We start from the raw sequence: 17,380 nt of genomic DNA, 5'->3' as shown, positions 1-17,380 counted from the left end.
AGATGGTAGAAAACGGAATATTCAGAGGCGTGATAAATCAAAATCGGGTGAAGAGAACCTTGAGTTATTGAAATATATCGTGCTGACGGAAGAATCTGAAAAAAAATTAATGATATTTCTCTCTCCGATTTCAGAAATATTTTCTTCGATTTTCTGAAACGAAAAGATTGAAATTTCACGCATTCTCAGAATTTTTTTTCCCTCTAAACGTAAAATTCTTTCTGTATATTAAATGTGAATGACTAGAGAGATCTCATTTGGAAACAAACATCAAGAATGCTAGTCGTTATCCATGATTTTCTCGAGATCCTTATCATGCACTAAAAACTTTCTATTTGCAATCACCAACATGGTGAGCCCATCACTCTCTCACCCCATGTAGCGCATTCAATGTCCCCCACCGTCTTCACCAAATTATCAACAATTAGTAAGAACCTCGCACATAACTACGTGCGAGAAATGTATTCAATTTTAACGAGTCTCTAACTGTTTCCTTCTCATCTAAAAAAAAAGGGAAAACTGAGGCGAAAAAATTCTGAATTCTAAGATCGAAATCCCCAGTGCGTGAACACATGGTAGAGCTCTTTACCCAGCTGGTATAGTTACCACACGCCAAGCATGACTTTCATCTCTTTTTACTTCATCTTTTTCTTTTTCTGACTCTTCACCTCTACTTTTATATCTTTCCTCTTTTCCCCCATGGTTGCCCTTCCTAAGCGGTACGAAAACCAGTCTGAGAACACGAATGAGAGCTTTGGGGGAATGGCACTTTGTACAAAGAGTTCCGCGTGTGCCACCTTAAACCATAACTGTATACACAAAAATGTGTATACGCGTTAAAACGCCTCTTGCCCCCTCCTCCACCATCCCCTACCCGAACATAATATTTTATTTCAGTTTATTTTTGCAGTCGCAAACGCCTCGTTCGTTCATTCTCTCACTTCTCTTTTATTTCTCTCATTCGCGGTTTCTCCGCAATTTTTTTCATTATTTTTTTATCCATCCAGCCCTGGAAAAACTTTTGAACGAACAGAAGATGGAATATTCAAGTGAATTGCTGTGAAAATGGTTCCTTTGATAAATCACTGAGATTTCTACCCGCGACACACCAAGAGAAACGAGTAATTCCAAGAAGATTCTACCAAAAGAGGATAACACTCAGGAAAAAAAGACCAATGTAATATAAATAATGAGGATACAAACAGGAGTACAAGTCGTCAAAGTGTGAAAATTCCGATTAACGATGCTCCCTGCCCACCCGGTCCTGTGGTGGTAAAGTTAGTTGAGCTTTTAGATGGTAGAGATGCCTTTCTGCATGAGGTATGTGCCTCCTCGTCTTTGGGGCGTCGTACAGTCTATTCCGGGTGTACTAGGAAACCAACTATCACCAAGCACACCCGGCCGCACGCACCGGTGATTATAAATACTCAAACGGCGTAGGCATACATGGACTTTTTTCTTCAGTCTTGCTACCCGTCTTGTGTCATCCTAATTGTCAAATTGAAGGGAGATGGGAGAGTGCTGAGGTGAGGGGGCTGAGAAACATCGGAAACATCCGTAGAACTTGGTTCAAAAATATTCATCTCGAGTGATTAATGACGTGACTTAGGCAGAGAAAGCGTCTTTATTTGTCATTCATTCGTTCAGTCAAAACATTAAATGGAAGAGCTACCAACAGCACCTTCAGCCATAACCTAGCCATACTCTAGTTCAAGAAAAATTAACCAACTGTTTGGTAATTTCGTTCGAAGGGTCTAGCAGCTTCGACAAAGCCATTGACTAATTTTACCAAACGGTAGGGCAAGTTCTACGGAATTCTTCTCTTGGTGTAGTTATGAGCTGTTCGAATGTTGCGGTTCTGAGTGAATTCAATATGAATATATAGTACATACTCATATTGTATGACCAATTCTTATAAACCATTGAATTGTGTTTTTATTTTTACGACGCAATTTGCATTTTTTTTCATCGCCATCGGTGGTGAGAGACTCGATTGAATTTCCAACATCCCCCTATCCCAGAGTTGAATCAGAGCGAAGAAACGATAATGCAGTCGTCGTAAAATGAAATATCCGACCGTTGGAGTGAACCCCGACTAATCCACACCTGCAATAAAACTTGGAAAAGATCCTGAACTAAAATTCACCTCAGCACTTTCCATGCAAGATTGTACGATTCTCACTTCCTCCGGTGGACTATTGAAAATACATATCGTCTCGACCTACATGAGAATGATATTTCACATGAGACGAGTCCTCGCCAGATTATCACAGCCATAAATTCACCATCAATAAAGTTCCACAATTTCCAATCACATATCAACGCAGTAAAAGTGACGGAAAAAATAAATTATACGACTTTTGTTTTCTCACTCGATACGTCATATCCTAAGTATAGATAGATCTGTGTTATTAATTTTCCGCAATTCTATTGCGCCAGTTATTACGTGCAGCTAGCTTTTTATTATCGCAGTTGTGCAATTCCATTGACACGGTCGAAGACTCTGAGCGGATATCCATGAGAGACTTACTTATTAAAAAATTCTATTGTATTCGGAAAATATTACCGTTGGCTGATGATTATTAAACTTTACCTATTTAGTCAATATTACCACACTACCACGGACATGGTAATGCCTACCATAGCATCATAAACTCAGCAATAATTTATGGGAGGGCTCCACTCATAAAAAAAAATATTCCCGTCATGAATACACGACTCCAAATATTTTTTAGGCGAAAAACTATCTCGATAAACATCCACGTTCGGTAGATAGATATTTTCTTCTGTCAAGCATATCAATACTTGACTGAAATAAATTTTGTTCTCGCTGTAAAAATGTCTCTCCCCCAGCGATGATAATTCTTCTGATTTAATCCTCCTGGTGGAGACCTCAGCCGACAATCCAGGTTGCCGATTAGGTAATAGTTCGTCCGTGTTCGGTCATCGAGCTTAATGTCATCAGCTGCTCAGATGCTTGTGTAAAGCCAGAAGAAGTTAATGCTCTCTCTTCACCGTGATTTCCTCGAAGTCTTGACCCCCATGTGTGTGCAACGCCGCTACAAAAAGCGGTACATTCCCGTTACGGTGATGGAGCGCACAGTGAATTTAGAAAAAAAAAAAAGGGATTCACCAGCACTCGAGAAACAGAGGAATAACTCAACGACTGAGGACAGTGTCAATGACGTTATAATACAGTCGAAGTAGCGGGGCAGCATTTTTTTATGGTTCAAAAGCCGCAGACAGTGAGTCTGCCAACTCCAGAGAATGAATAGTTGTACATATTCGTTACTACAGTACGGTAGAGCGAGACATATGGGCAGAAGAGAGGGATGGCAAGCAGAGGTGAAAGTATTAAACGAGGAAAGACAATGGGAAGAAGGCGGGAGAGGGCCCGGGTTGTGGATGGCTCAACGCCCGATTCAATGGGACTGGTTCCAATTCACATTTGCTGAGGATATCCAACTGACATGTGTGGGGTTGGCGAAAATGTAACGATGAAGATACTGAAGAAAACACTATGAGACCACCATCGCCGTCAGCCAAGAAACTGAGAGGGAGTCACTGGGGAGAGACGATGAAGAGGATAAGAGGCTGAAGGAAGCAAGAAAAATAAGAATGATCGGTGCAATTGCTACGCAACTCACGAAGAAACCCGGGGACGCCGACCTGTCTACCGAGGTAAGACTGTTCCGCGCTGGAATCGGGTGGGGCCCATGAACCCCTTTGCTGTGTATCACCTCATCTAGATTCAGCCGACTCACCTATTCATTATTCTTGGAATGAAGAAATCATTGGAAATCATCCGAATAATCTCCCCCTAATAGCTTTAATTAACCTGGATAATGATGCCCAACGTGCTCTCTAAACAATAACAAAATGGAATAATTAATGCTCCTTAATTCACAATCTGAAGTTATGTACGTGAATTATCTGAAGCATCAGCCAGCCGGTCACGATATCAGATAGGATATTGACTCTATGTTAGCGAGGCCAGCTTCTCCGAGTCTGTAATATCCAACTTGTGGTTAGCAAGACGACATCAATTATCGATCCCACTGATCCTACCCTGTGCTCGTGGCTGCATCGATAAGGCAAATGAGATCGTGGTTGACCATGGATCATCTTCGCATACAAGGTTGAATGCAAGTCTTCCTAAAGAGGGACTCCCTCCAGCCTCTCCCCCCCCCCCCGACCATCCTCTAATTGGATGGATGCCGTAATTTATCTCCAGATAACCCTCAACCTCCGAATGGTGATGAATAACAGAGACTGATACCAGTGTATCTCTCCAACTCCAACAACACAGACACCGCGTTATATCACCCTCCAACCCTGTTGATAGGAGGATATCCCAGATTGTAGTCAGCTCCAAATTCATAATGCATCGATTTCAGGGTTAAATATAATCCGTGGTATTGAGTTTGGCTTGTTGCTAGGTAGATACTGCCAATGAAAATTTGACATTCCAATGCAGCGGAGTGAAACGGTCACGTTTGCTATTGTCCAAACCAGTCTGGATGAATCATACTAATTCTCGGCCGTTGTATTATCCGACTCTTCGTACCTTCACGTCGACGGGTGTATGCATTATCCTTGGATGTGTGATGTGACCAGTCCGGTTGTTGAAAAGAGATCGATCATTTCACCAATATGTGGCAATATGCGGGACATTCCCCCATTGTCCGATGAATGCAACGATGGCATCTATTGAGTTGATGACATATTGCAAGGATGGAGAATTATGAAGCGTAAATGGAGTTCCTCGGGAATTGACGTTTTCCGGATTTGTATCAATATCCATACAGACAAATTGTCACTCAAAGCTCGGTAGAATTTCAATCACCTTTGTGAATACCTGATTTTCTGTTGCAGTTGTATTGTCATCGTCACATTCCGCAAGACATACGATGCATGTTGAATATTGGTACGCATGCTTTCGTACAATACAGCGAGGCCATTATGACGGTGGAAATGTATTCGCGGTGAATAGTTTTTTTTTTCTCTCGGTCATGAAAGAAAGAGAAATTACGTACTGAGCATATTTTATGATATCTATTCATCAGTAGACATGAAATATATATTGAGAGGGCAGTTTGTCGTCCAAAAATAACTCCACTGGTCGCCCACTTGGGTCTACAGAGATTCAAAGGTCAACCCTTGGAGTTCCCATCATCGTACCTAAAAAACACCCTCGGGGGTCCTGCCCCCTTCCCCTCTACCTTAATCCCACTGATTCATCACCACAAAACTCTCGAGCATTTCACATGCCCAGCACTACGAGGATTGGATGCTTTCAGAGGGGTATTAGGAAAAGAGGTTGCCCATCAATCATGTTCAAGTAACAATTGTGTCCCGTTGATTCGATCGGATAAGCATCTATTTTCCGAGTGATGATATTTTCACCACTGATGGTTATCCAATTTCTCACATCAGATGTCATTTGTAATGTGCCCTAATAATAGTGAAAATCTGCCTTCAAGGGGGTGACATACTTCTAGAAATCATCCAGTCTTTGTCGATTCAAAAATTTGAAAATATGTATGTGGCTATGCATGAGTAGTAATGCTTTGGTTGAAGCTGGGTTTCAAATTCATTGATGTATTTCTGCGGTGATTTTTTAAATTGAATTCTTCCATCCGTGAAATCCGGAAGATATAATACTTCGATGGTACGATTCTGTGGGACGGAAAAAAACCCCGAAATATTCAGAATTTTCAACGATCAGCCGATAAAGTCTCCGCAAAGTCCTGACCTACTTTTGTGTTTTGAGATGTTATCAGAAAGTTATCCGGTTCAGTGGTTTGATCTCTTTACTAATCCGCAGTTAAATATCCTATATCTCTCGGCAGTCATTGCTTTTGATTTCTGGAGTGATTGAAAGTTGTTGATTCTGCTTCACTGACTCTAATATACATCAGTTATTTTCATCGATATTTCATTGTTATATTTTTTTATTTTCTAAAACTCCAGTACAAAGAGTCGTGTTGATTAATTTGATGGATCACTTTGCAGGAGATTGAAATTCTTTCTTTCATTTTGTGTTATTGTTCGCAGGCACAGTACAGCGGCTGTCAACCAGCATCAAAACGTAAATTTATTGACATCATCGGAATGAGAGTGGTAGCACAGCTGCATTGAAGGTTCGTATTTTTTTCTCACTGATCCAAAAGTAAAATTCACATTTTACGTTGCAGGCACGTACGAAAATGAGTGATTAATGAGTGACTTTTCACATTTAGTGCAGCATGTGCAATGTCATCCTTTAAAAGTAAAGGGAAATTTTTATGCTGGTTCGTTTGTATGCGTTTAAATGCCTGTATGTGCCTGCAATGTACTACACAAGCGTCTCCTATAGCAAGCAGGTACAAAATGTAACTTTCAACGAGATGGTACATAGTCAATGCATCGGGTAGGGGCGGCTGCACCTGCACCTCTCAGCAGGTAACACTCCTCACCCGATTTTCTGCACAACCATGAGCTCTAAATTTTTTTTTCACTTCCCGGTCAGGAAAGATTTATTGCTAGGATGCGATGGCTGAGAAAATCTCACGCTATCTTCTACGTTAAATGTCCAAAAAGGACAGTGAACTTTTGAGGTGTTCGGAGCGTAAAATTAGTGAACTCCAGGAGTTGGAATTTTCGACAATGGCAAAAGTCCAATTGTTATATTAAACTGTAATTATTCCATTCCCGCTGTGCTCACGTGTTATTTGAAACCAATTTGAAATCCAAATACAACTCGCGTTGAAAATAATCAAGAGTTTTACTGACACCGGGCAGATCCGGTAATACCGCGACCACAACATCCTATAGGCGGCATTAGAATCGTGTCGAGCGGTATTACCCGACAGCGGGTATTACCGGTCAGTGAATTCTCTCTTTCGTTTTTCATTAATTTCGTGGATTCCATAGAAAACTATTTGTTTGCACTCCCACAGTACTAATTTTAATAACCAGCCGCCTGTGAATTGTTTTTTTTCGGATTGAAATTGAAATAAGAAAAAAAAAGGTATTTCCTCTTGCAATAAATAAGTGCAGTACAAGAAATTGCATAAATTTTCAGGAAAAAGTATAAGATAGGGTGAAATTATAGAGCAACAATTTAAAAACAACTCAATAACTGCAAATAACCATCTGAAGCATGGCACAAGAAGAATCAGAGAAAATTCTGCAGAGTCAAGGCTTGCCAGGCCATCACCATTTATATAATTTGTTCTCTCAAAGTGAAGCAGCTCCTAACGTAGTAAACGAAGACTTTTACGGTTTTTGGGTCGTGCGAGTGCAGCATTGACAGATCTTTATCAGAGATCACAGTTTTTGTTCTGCATCGGCAAACCACATTTTCCACACATTGTGACGAAAAAAAGGGCTCGATACTCGGAGGAAAAGACCTCATCGACCCTTACGAGGAAGATAAAGCCTGGGGAGGTAAAATAAGGCAGTCGAATCTCTCAAGAATTATCACAGAACTATCTGGAAGTAATGCCCACAGGGAGCAATATTTTTCGAATGATTATACGAAAATAGAGGAAAACCTCGGTTCAGCAAAAAAAAAAGTTCTTACGAAAAACTATCTCCTGGGTTGGCAGGGCTAGGATCGAGCATTACTATCTAGTTCAGTCTCTAGGGCAAGTGGGAATTATGGACTAGTTTGTAAGAGAGCCTGAATCATGAACTTCGGTAATGACTGTCACTGATGGATTTTCAAATTCTTCCAATTAAAAAATCTGCAAGATATTCTGATGTCTGTGCAAATAAATGTAAAATTATCATTTGTGTAACTTTATCTAAAATTACTGAAATTTTTTTGCAGAATAAACCCCGGGGCGTAATGCTGGCAGTGAAAAAAACAAACGTTCCACCTGCAGAAGTACCAGCCGAGCCGAAGATTAGGGCAGTAAGCACGTAAGTAAGATCCTTTATGCTACCTCCTGCGGTTAGAACCGTACTTTCCTACTAAAAACGAATAGCCCTTGAAAATGAGGGTTCGAAGCGAAATTTTCTATTTGAAATGCCGTTTCTCACGGCCTCAATGAAGGACTAGATAGTAGACATGGCGTACCCTGAGAAAAAGGTATTTAAAATTTTTTAAAATCCTGTCAAGCATTTCGCAGAACATGGCAAAAAGCATGAACAGTCGTGGGATATCGGCAATAACTCCCTGAAGTGCGCTTCGCGTTAGTAAAGTCCTGGCTTGCACTCACCGATAGGGATAATGCGGTCGGACACTTGGGACAGAAGTCTCTGACGCGTGGGACGACTGTTCATTTATATCGTAATGTCCTGTATAGATACATGAATGAGTCTCCCAAAGGGGAATATCGTTCAGGGAAAATGTAATGGTCCATTGAGGGGTGGACTGTAAATAATCGTTAGAATACGTCAACATAATTTGAAAAAATTTGTGGATACAATATCCGATAGGTTTGTCACACTCACAGCTTTGCACATATGGCATCAATGGGGCTTCTGGATGACCAGCAGTTCTCTGTAACTAAAGCCCCCATCTGTATGATATAGTGTATTGTGGGTGGGCGTGGTACAGTGAGGATACCTCGAATTTTCTTCCCCCTCACTAAAGCTAGACACTGATGCTCGAGCTGTGTTCTGATGGTAGGTGAGATTTTGTGTCTATACCCAAAAAGTCGTATAATAAAGAAGAGGAGGAGAACGGCAACACAATAAAGAAATAGAAAAGTCAGACTTACATGGGATGAGCGGATTCCATCTCCCGAAGCCTCTTGAGGGGAGCGATGAAAAAAAAAATTCTAACGCTTTCGAAATACAAGAAAAAAAACTCTTCGAGGTGTGAATCATAAAACTCCCATAGTACCTTTATTCAATGGCTCAAAAGCCGGTGTAAGGTGGTACTGTGAAGCTAACACAGAGAAAGTCTGTTTTCCCCCTTTATTTTACAACTTGAGACCCTTGGGCCCCAAATCATAAAATAGAAATTGATGGCCATGGATTCATAAGAAATGACTTTTTTTTTTCAACTTTTTGTACAAATATTAAATCTCAACGTCATCAAACTGTCATGGAGGATTTAAAAACGTAAACGCCGGAAATCAATAAAATTTTGTAATGTTTTTATCGACCACCGAGAAACCAGTTTTTACTACGCTTGGGAAACAGAAGTTCAATCTGCACGAATCCATCATAATTATCCATAAGTTGTCTTATCAATAAACCTCGCCCATTCATTCACTAAATGATAAATCAAGTGAATGGCTACTGATTACTCAGATTCTCTTGATGTCACTGAAGCGCACTCTACTCTCAAGATAACCCAGTACGGAAATGGAAAGAGCTGATGGTGGGAGAGGCACTAGCTCTGTCTCGATTACCATAATTAGTCCGTGGTTAAAGGCTAATGTAGTATAAGGGGGTACCAGGCCAGACCAGTAGTTACACAAGGGTGCACTTGGTAGTAATTAGGCGGGTTCCAAAGTTAGAACGGCGGATAGTTCACGTCGTGACGCGATTAGCTCTGACGTACCGAAAAACTGTTGCACGAGACGTGAAAAATAACGTCACACTGAGCTAAACGAATTAATGAATTTTCGACAACAAAACTTTACTCTCACGTCAACCGAAAAATTAGTCCCCCAGGAGGTGCTGGAAGCTATCGCTATTCTCTCATTCCTATTTGTCATTTTACATATATATATATATGTTTTTCAAAATCATCGTGCAGTGAGAGAAATTTGCTTTTCCATCATCAGACCAAGAGGAAGGACCTACGACGATTACCTACCATCGAACGTCAATATCGCTCTCCTCATAAAACATTTATTTCCGTGCATTCAATCACCCCAATGCGCAGATATTGGGGATGGAACGAGACTTCTACCCAAATGTACGGATGTACATTTGCACTGGTGGTAGTAGGTCAGTGGTACGAAGACGTATTCTATATATCTATAGCTATCAACTTGGTGAGGTTGGGTTCCCTGCGCCGTGAGTTACCCGTCCCTAATCGATAATAGGAGGTAACACGAAGGAAGAAAAAAAAAAAACTTCAGAGAGAAACATTGGGGTCTCATTCCGTGGCCCTTGTTTCCACTCCAAATAAAAATGAATTTAATAAATTCAATTGCTGCGCATACATATTTCAATTGCTCGTTGGAAAATACGGGTCTTTGTATGAGGCTGTTGAAATTGCAGAGTTGGGACTTAACCAACCGCAAAACTTTAGCAATTGCGCTCGAGGAAGTGGAGAATCTCATCATTCACAGTAACTTCACCATAGGCGGATATCAAGTGACACCTCAGGGAAATATGACAAGTCTGGAATATTTTCAAGACTCCTCACTCCAATCTCACCTAAAATACCTGGGTATGAAGTCAAGCGGAAGTTCAAACACAACTGCCACTTGATAACCACAAAAGAGATTCTAATTTGTAATTGGAATGAGAAAATTCAACATTTCAACAGCTGATGAGTTAACAATGTTATTCATGTTGCTGTTCACAATGGAGAAATGCCACGTACAACAATAACGAGTGGAAAGTCGAAGATATCTGTTATATGCACTCGACATCTTCAACGCCTGCTCCTGGGATATTTTGATCTTCGATTGGGATCTTACGATTAGAGAGCACTCGGTTTTGGCTAGACCTCAATACCAGGAAGAAAAGAAAATCACCACGTTCTGACGTTCAACGTAAATCATCTAGTGATCGACCGAACGTGAATGACTCCGATCAATCCTCCCCGACAGCCACGAGTCTCATGCTGTAACCCGATCTGTCTCACTATTAAAAAAGTTTAGCGCTGATGCTGAAACCCAGTGGTACCTTCAATTAGCCGAGTGTTGTACAATTCGATCAATCAATTCTGACACACGTGAAGTTATTCACGCACCGAAGACTTGATTTCGATATATGAATATCCGGAGGCGATTAAATACTGGTCTCTGGAGATGTGAAATGTAGATTACGAGCACATAAATCAACAATATCACCTATACGACGCTTCCCACAATGAGGTGAAGCCCCCGGAAAACAATAACGAATGGAAAGCCAAAGGTATTCATTATGCAGGACAATCAGGTACTCAACGTCTCCAATAAAACCACCTAATAGCCTTTTCTCCATTCTGCTAAAGTCTGCAGACTATGCATATCATACAAATTCATTGGAGTTAATTCGCCTTAATTATTCCTTATGACTAAATTCAACGGAAAATCTGTTAGCTCGGTGCCTCCGGTCTTCTTAATTCACACAATCCAGCTGGATTTGAAACACTATCTCGAAATGGAAATTTCTCTCCCACGGGTACGTAACTGATATTATGGTATTTCCTTTCCCGAGCATCCCTCTTTGGTTAGCTTATACGACAGACCAGAACAGCATTTCAATATGGTTTGGTTGTACAAGGGAGAGCTTCCCCTATTTCGCTGAAGTGCAATTGTTTCACATTGGACCAAGCCGGAAGTGGTTTTCTGTGTTACCCACATCCTGATAGTCTATAGAGCCATCGAAAATCATTAATAGCCGATGCCGATGTTGTTTCTGTACCAGTAAAATTTAGGGACCGAGAGACAATTATTTGCACTCGGATTGCAACCCCAATGGGTCATTTACGGCCTTTAACCATTTTCCCTTCACCCAGACAATTGTGAGATAAGGCTGGAGGACGTTGGTTTGTCCTTTGAGGTCATCCAGGCGTAGACTTTTACATGAATTTGCACGTGTGTACCATTCCAGGCTTTACACTTGACGAATTATTCACTTTGAAAATCCACCAGGTTGTGTGTCACACAGCACACAGAAATGTCTGAGGGTTTCCTGACCCGTCTGGGTTTTGCTTGGAATCCCACGGGCGCCTGTGTACACCGTCATGCTCTGTGCTCACTGTCTTCAAGGTAGAATAATCATAAAAGTGAGAAATCTTTAAAACGTCCAACACTGCAGTTTGGTGAATGATGAAACGCGCTAAGGAAATTACCTCGAAAATTTCAAGTATGAAATTGTGAAATTTCTAACGCATATCCAGTCTCGCGAAATTTTGAGCTATTTTGTTATTGCAAAATCCCCTGCCTCGTGAATTGTTTAATGGATTCAAACATTACAGTGACGATGACGTAGTAACTCAGCAACCCATTAATTCAAGATAAGTAAGATCATTAGATGATTGATTTCCAATTCATTGGAGGCACTAATTGACGGTCATTAGCCGACTAAAATCAAGCAAATGAAGGTCTCCATTGATTTCTGGAGTTAGTGGTGCGAGTTAAATGACAATATCAAGGCGAAAAGAAATTTATTCATTGCGTTAGAAAAGAACTGCACGTGAGACTCTTGGAAAAAATTATACGATCAATTTTTCAAATCTGCATTAAAAGTTTCTAGAAATTTCCATGAGTCATTGAGTACAAAGCCCCATAAATCGTTATTTCTTTGTCGCAAATTCAAGAGAAAGGCTTTCTTCTACGAGTATTACCCGTTCATTACTCTGCATGTGGTAGTTTCACTTCACGATGATAAACTTAATGAGAGTTATTTCCGAAGGAATTTCAATTTGGTGTACTACGTACATTAATAGAGGAGCAAGGGGCAGGATCGTTACCATTATAACACGAGATGCCCAGACTTCTGCGGTATGGAGGTTAATAATATCGGGTATGATTTAATAACCACATACTTGAGTACATTTCAAGGATGAAAATCATCCCTGCACCCAAGCAATATCAACAAACTTCTTCTGCATTGTGGACCTGGGGCTGGAATTTTCCGGAAAGTAATATTCAATGGAAGATGTTTCTCAATCAATTCATAAAATTATTTTAAAATACCTCAAGCGAAAGAACAGAAATGAAAACAATTTTCCAAACACTCTCCTGGAAAATTCAGTCAACAATCGTTAACACTGCACGTATTTCTTCAATATTTTTATACTCCATCCCATTCCCTTTCTTATTTGTCGTGTGGGCAGGGGGTGGAGGTAATAAGAAAAGTGGAGGAGAATTTTATTGTTGAGCCCGAGAAACTCGTGAGTTTTTATATCTCTGGGAACTGGTGCACCGATTTCTGCCTTTCCGAAAAAAAACATCCACAGGAAATAAACGACTTTTACACCGGAATCCAGTGAGTACCTCACAACCGAACAGAAATAATCTCTTGAAAATCCACAAAATGGTTTTCCATCGGCAGTTGAATCGTTCAAAGGCCAAAATAAAGATAAAAAAACCCATCACCATATTGAATACACATGAACTACTGCGGTTCTGACCTGTCCATCAAAAACCGACAACTGCAGTATTGATTAAATTCACCAACGGTCCGATCCTTGACAGTAGAATCCTGTGTAGTGGTTTGATATTTTCCTTCTTCATTTCTATCCTCATTTTTTGACGACAGCTAGACATACACTGCTCTGCTGCACGGCATCATCCCACTGCATTTTTTCGTTTTCCTCGCAGTGTTGTGCATCGCCTGAGGTGGCACGAGAGGAACCGGTGTGTGCACACGAGAGGAGGAATTGCTACTATCTTCCTCCTAGTCTCGTGCTCGTTAAAATCTCTTTTTCTCTTTGCCCCCTCTGGTTCAATATATTTTTATCATCCTCCACCGACAATTGCTCCGTTAAACTATTTTATTGTGTGATAGTAATGTAAAAATTGCCAACAGCATTTATACCCAAGTAATCCCTCGATTCGATTTTAGTGCATTGTTATCGGGCCTTTGGCTTTCCAATAACACTAGCTGCAGTGTTCCCCATTATCGAGTCACCGTAATAATACATTTTTGCGATGATGAACAACAAGGGGCAGGTGAAAAAAAATTGCCTGTTTTATAGAGATGAAAAAAGAATGAGGTACGCTTTGATCAACAGCGTAATATTTACACAGCGGCTGCGCAATTCAGTGACACTATGTAGAAAGACATAGTACGCATACGTCGGCATGATATAAAAGAATACCCCGATCCCTGTGAGTGGCCACATCTCATTCATCTCAACCGACATGCGCGAAAAATAGTTTAGAAAAATCTAACTCTTCCCCTCATTGCGAATACCTTGAAGTAGGTACGGCCCATCACTGGCCAGACCAAGAACCTCTCATTCTCCCAATGTTTTTTCCCTGATTCATGGGGGGAAAAAAAACCCTAATTCTGAGAGCCAGGGGGTGGAAAAATATAAAGCTGTGCATTTGCAACGTAAACTGTCCTCTTTGAGGTCTAGAATAATTGTTATTGGACAGCATAAACATCTTGCAGTCATTCTGCGGCACATTAATTACGTTCAATGCGTCCAGTAACGCGTATTTACATGAATGGAGGCAACGTGAGAATCTGCGTCCTCATACTATAGCCATAAAGTCGGTTAGAAGGGACACAAGACTATCTAAACTTAGACATCACCTCGACAGTGTCACATTGATTCTCAATTCAACAGCTCGAAGCAGAAAATACGTGGGCGATGAAGTAACGTCGTATAAAAAAAAATCAACTTTGAAATTTCTATTCTACTCCTTTTCTTTCCCAATCAGGATTTTGTAATTAGCTACGTTGGATAAATGTGACATGTAAATACATCACATTGCGCCCTGTTCCAATAAGATGGGAGAGAATGAATATAAACCGTACGATGCTAAATCAGTACGACAGACGTTGTTTACCGAAAAGAAATGCATACGTGTTTGGATCAATACAGTTAGTGAGCTTATATTTATTAAACATGAGTCTGACTCAGAGGATACATTGCATCGTGAAATACTTGGCTGCCTTGATCAAAGGATCGTTATGAATTTCATTGAAATCATCAAGATACACTGTCAAACGTTATGATAACAATCATTCAATTATTGTTTGCATAGTTATTACCTTTTTGAAGGCTTCCAGCGGCGCTTCAGAACTCCCAGCATGAGGAATAGAGCACCGAGGTATGCAAGCCCAAGATACCAACGGAACTGACGTTCCCAGGAATAAATTTTTCACCGGCACGAGACACCAAAGGACAATCACCACCTGGTCCAACACCTGGACTACCAGCACGCGCACTCTTCCCGGGGTCTTTCTCCCTCTTGCGTTAGATCTTCACCTCAAGTCTCAAACCGCAATCTCAATAGGTCATCAAAACTTATTCCCTCGGCATCACAGAATAAACCACCCCAGGTATTGAATTAAGTTTCATCAATGATTTTGGTCATTGTACAGATATTGTCCAAATCATTTGATGTACAATTTAAGGATTGATTCCCGCCCTTTCACATCATCACAGATTAACACCGTAATTGAGATTGAATGGTACTGTTTTGATTGTGAAGACACAGCTGAAAATTGAATTTCATGGATAAAAATTTTGCTGTCGATGGATAGGAATAACACGAGCTTACTGGCTGCTCGCCCAGCTCAAACTAAAAGCAAAGACAGAGACGGTAGACACACGAGGTTCTTCCCCGTTCCGGCTGGTTCGAGTCGAGGCTGGTTCGCTGGCACTCCCCCACCCCATTCGACACAAGCTCAGTAGCGTAACTAGCGAACATGTCAGCCCCAGCTAATTTTTGAATCATTGAAAAATCATCAAGACCTTCATCACCACCAACTCACTGCCGCTGATTGGATAACGTCGAAGAGTCACCAGAGTCACGATTTACAGAATGTAATCATTTAATTTCTTCAGATTTCGTCGTCCTCAATCAATGTCTCGAGAATTGATTGCCATGAAGTGATGGTGAGCTTGGAGTGTTTCAGCTCTTCTAATTCACATAATTGGATTTGAAGACACTAACTGTCCCCCATTTCTTTCCTGAAGGCTCTTTATTTTTTTGTAACAGATTGTGACTGTACAATTGCCTTAATAGAATTATATTCCCTCCTCGTGGAAACTAATGTAAGACAACTGACTGGGGCTTTCGTGACAATTGAATTATGTAATAGAGACGAAACAATGAGTCACAAAGGTCACGTCCCTGTCGCTGAGAATGAGAAATCCGTGGCGAATCGTCTTAGGTCTCTCGTGACAGATACATGCATATACACAGGTGTATACCTACCATCTACCTTGCTCCTCATCCTTAAGGGAATACCGAAAAGTCTCGGGGAAAATTGAAGCGCGTCTTCACGGATCGACGTTAATTAGCGCGAGTGATCTTCACCGCATGAGATACTGGTAATTCGCCCGGGATAGTACTAGCCGGAAATGTTTTCTGGCTCGTTAATTATTAATCCAAGGTATGGAAAGTGCCCTGATGAAGCACATCAAGTTACTCTTGAGGCACGTTAACACCGGAGTGCCCTCCAAGTGAATTTCAGAGGTTTAGTGCCTCATAAATTATTCCCCCCGACTTTAAATAGAGAATAGTTCATGAATTTCAGTTAAATTATTCTTCCCATTTGGTTATGCAAAATTTCAGATGTTTGTAAATTCAAAAGTTGGGAAGATACTCCAATTTTGAAAAATCCGCATTGCGGATATCTCATTGTCACAGCTACATAGGACAGTTGTTCTTCAGTGAATAAGACAGACGTAAAGCTCACTCATCCATGTCCGCATGAAATTGATGAAGTAATCAAGTATAAAGTGAAGATAAAACCAAGTCAGAAGAAAAAAACATTTTTTTATGTTAATTGATTTCAATACCGGACGTGTTCCTTTCACCTGAGTGACCCTGAATAGTCTTGCCAAGCCCGAGAGGGCCCATAAGCACTCGACTTAATTACCGTGCGGTAGCGCCGCCAATTGAGTTGAACTCTGGGTCACCCTTTTTGTGTTCAACTCCCTCTGCCCACCCCCTTCACGGCTTTTCTATCTCTGTGTATACAGATCTTGTCCATTGCCCAGGCTAGAGCGCATCTCTTCCCCCAACCAACTCATCCCATTTCCCATCCTGGGATGCACGGGGGTACACCAGCGTTAGTTGGCGTGCGCGGAAGAGGGCGATGCAAGCGGCTCGTGATCGATTTTTTCATATTTTACCCCAGTGCACACGCAGGCCAATGTAAACTACAGGGTAGAGAGGAACATTTCAACTAGATTTAATGTAACATCTGAATGCAATCTTCCAGGCGTCCTATGGACTGCATTATTCAGGTGAAATTTCATACCCAAACTTATTATTTATGTGGTCAATATGAAGGGAAGGTTGCGGGTCGGAACCTTGCAAAAATAGCCCGGGAGTTTATTAATGACCTCAGTAAGACATTCCAATATACCTGGACGACAGGTATACGATCTTGCAGTCGAATTTATACTGCCTGTGACTACTGGTGGGGTCGTTGTATATCATCTGATCGGCCACCCTTGGCCGGTCTTCCCTAGCCCTATTCCTTTTTTCTGTGGTAAGTATTCGATAGAATGAATGGATCGTATATTCGGGAGTATGGAAATAAAATTAATGAATTGAAAAGTATATTTTTTTTTAATATAACT

The 17,380-nt window shown here is 40.9% G+C and overlaps 2 protein-coding genes across 7 annotated transcripts in view; one reads left to right on the top strand and one right to left on the bottom strand.

Annotated features, from left to right (window-relative positions):
* Positions 1–15,379, bottom strand: part of LOC135160693 (uncharacterized protein) — an 82,741-nt gene extending 67,362 nt beyond the window's left edge. For all 4 annotated transcript variants that reach the window (XM_064117515.1, XM_064117517.1, XM_064117519.1 and 1 more), the window contains exon 1: positions 14,833–15,379. In XM_064117515.1, the coding sequence (XP_063973585.1) occupies positions 14,833–14,873 (41 nt within the window). In that variant the 5' untranslated portion in view covers positions 14,874–15,379. The remainder of the gene's footprint in view (positions 1–14,832) is intronic.
* The window catches only part of LOC135160715 (CD63 antigen-like), a 40,885-nt gene that overhangs the window by 9,286 nt on the left and 14,219 nt on the right, over positions 1–17,380 (top strand). For all 3 annotated transcript variants that reach the window (XM_064117579.1, XM_064117578.1, XM_064117577.1), the window contains exons 5-6: positions 6,058–6,143; positions 7,817–7,908. The gene's annotated coding sequence lies outside the window, so the exon portion shown is untranslated. The remainder of the gene's footprint in view (positions 1–6,057; positions 6,144–7,816; positions 7,909–17,380) is intronic.

This window comes from Diachasmimorpha longicaudata, chromosome 3, assembly GCF_034640455.1.
Source record: "Diachasmimorpha longicaudata isolate KC_UGA_2023 chromosome 3, iyDiaLong2, whole genome shotgun sequence".
NCBI lineage: Eukaryota > Metazoa > Arthropoda > Insecta > Hymenoptera > Braconidae > Diachasmimorpha > Diachasmimorpha longicaudata.
This window is presented reverse-complemented; position numbering and strand designations above follow the sequence as displayed.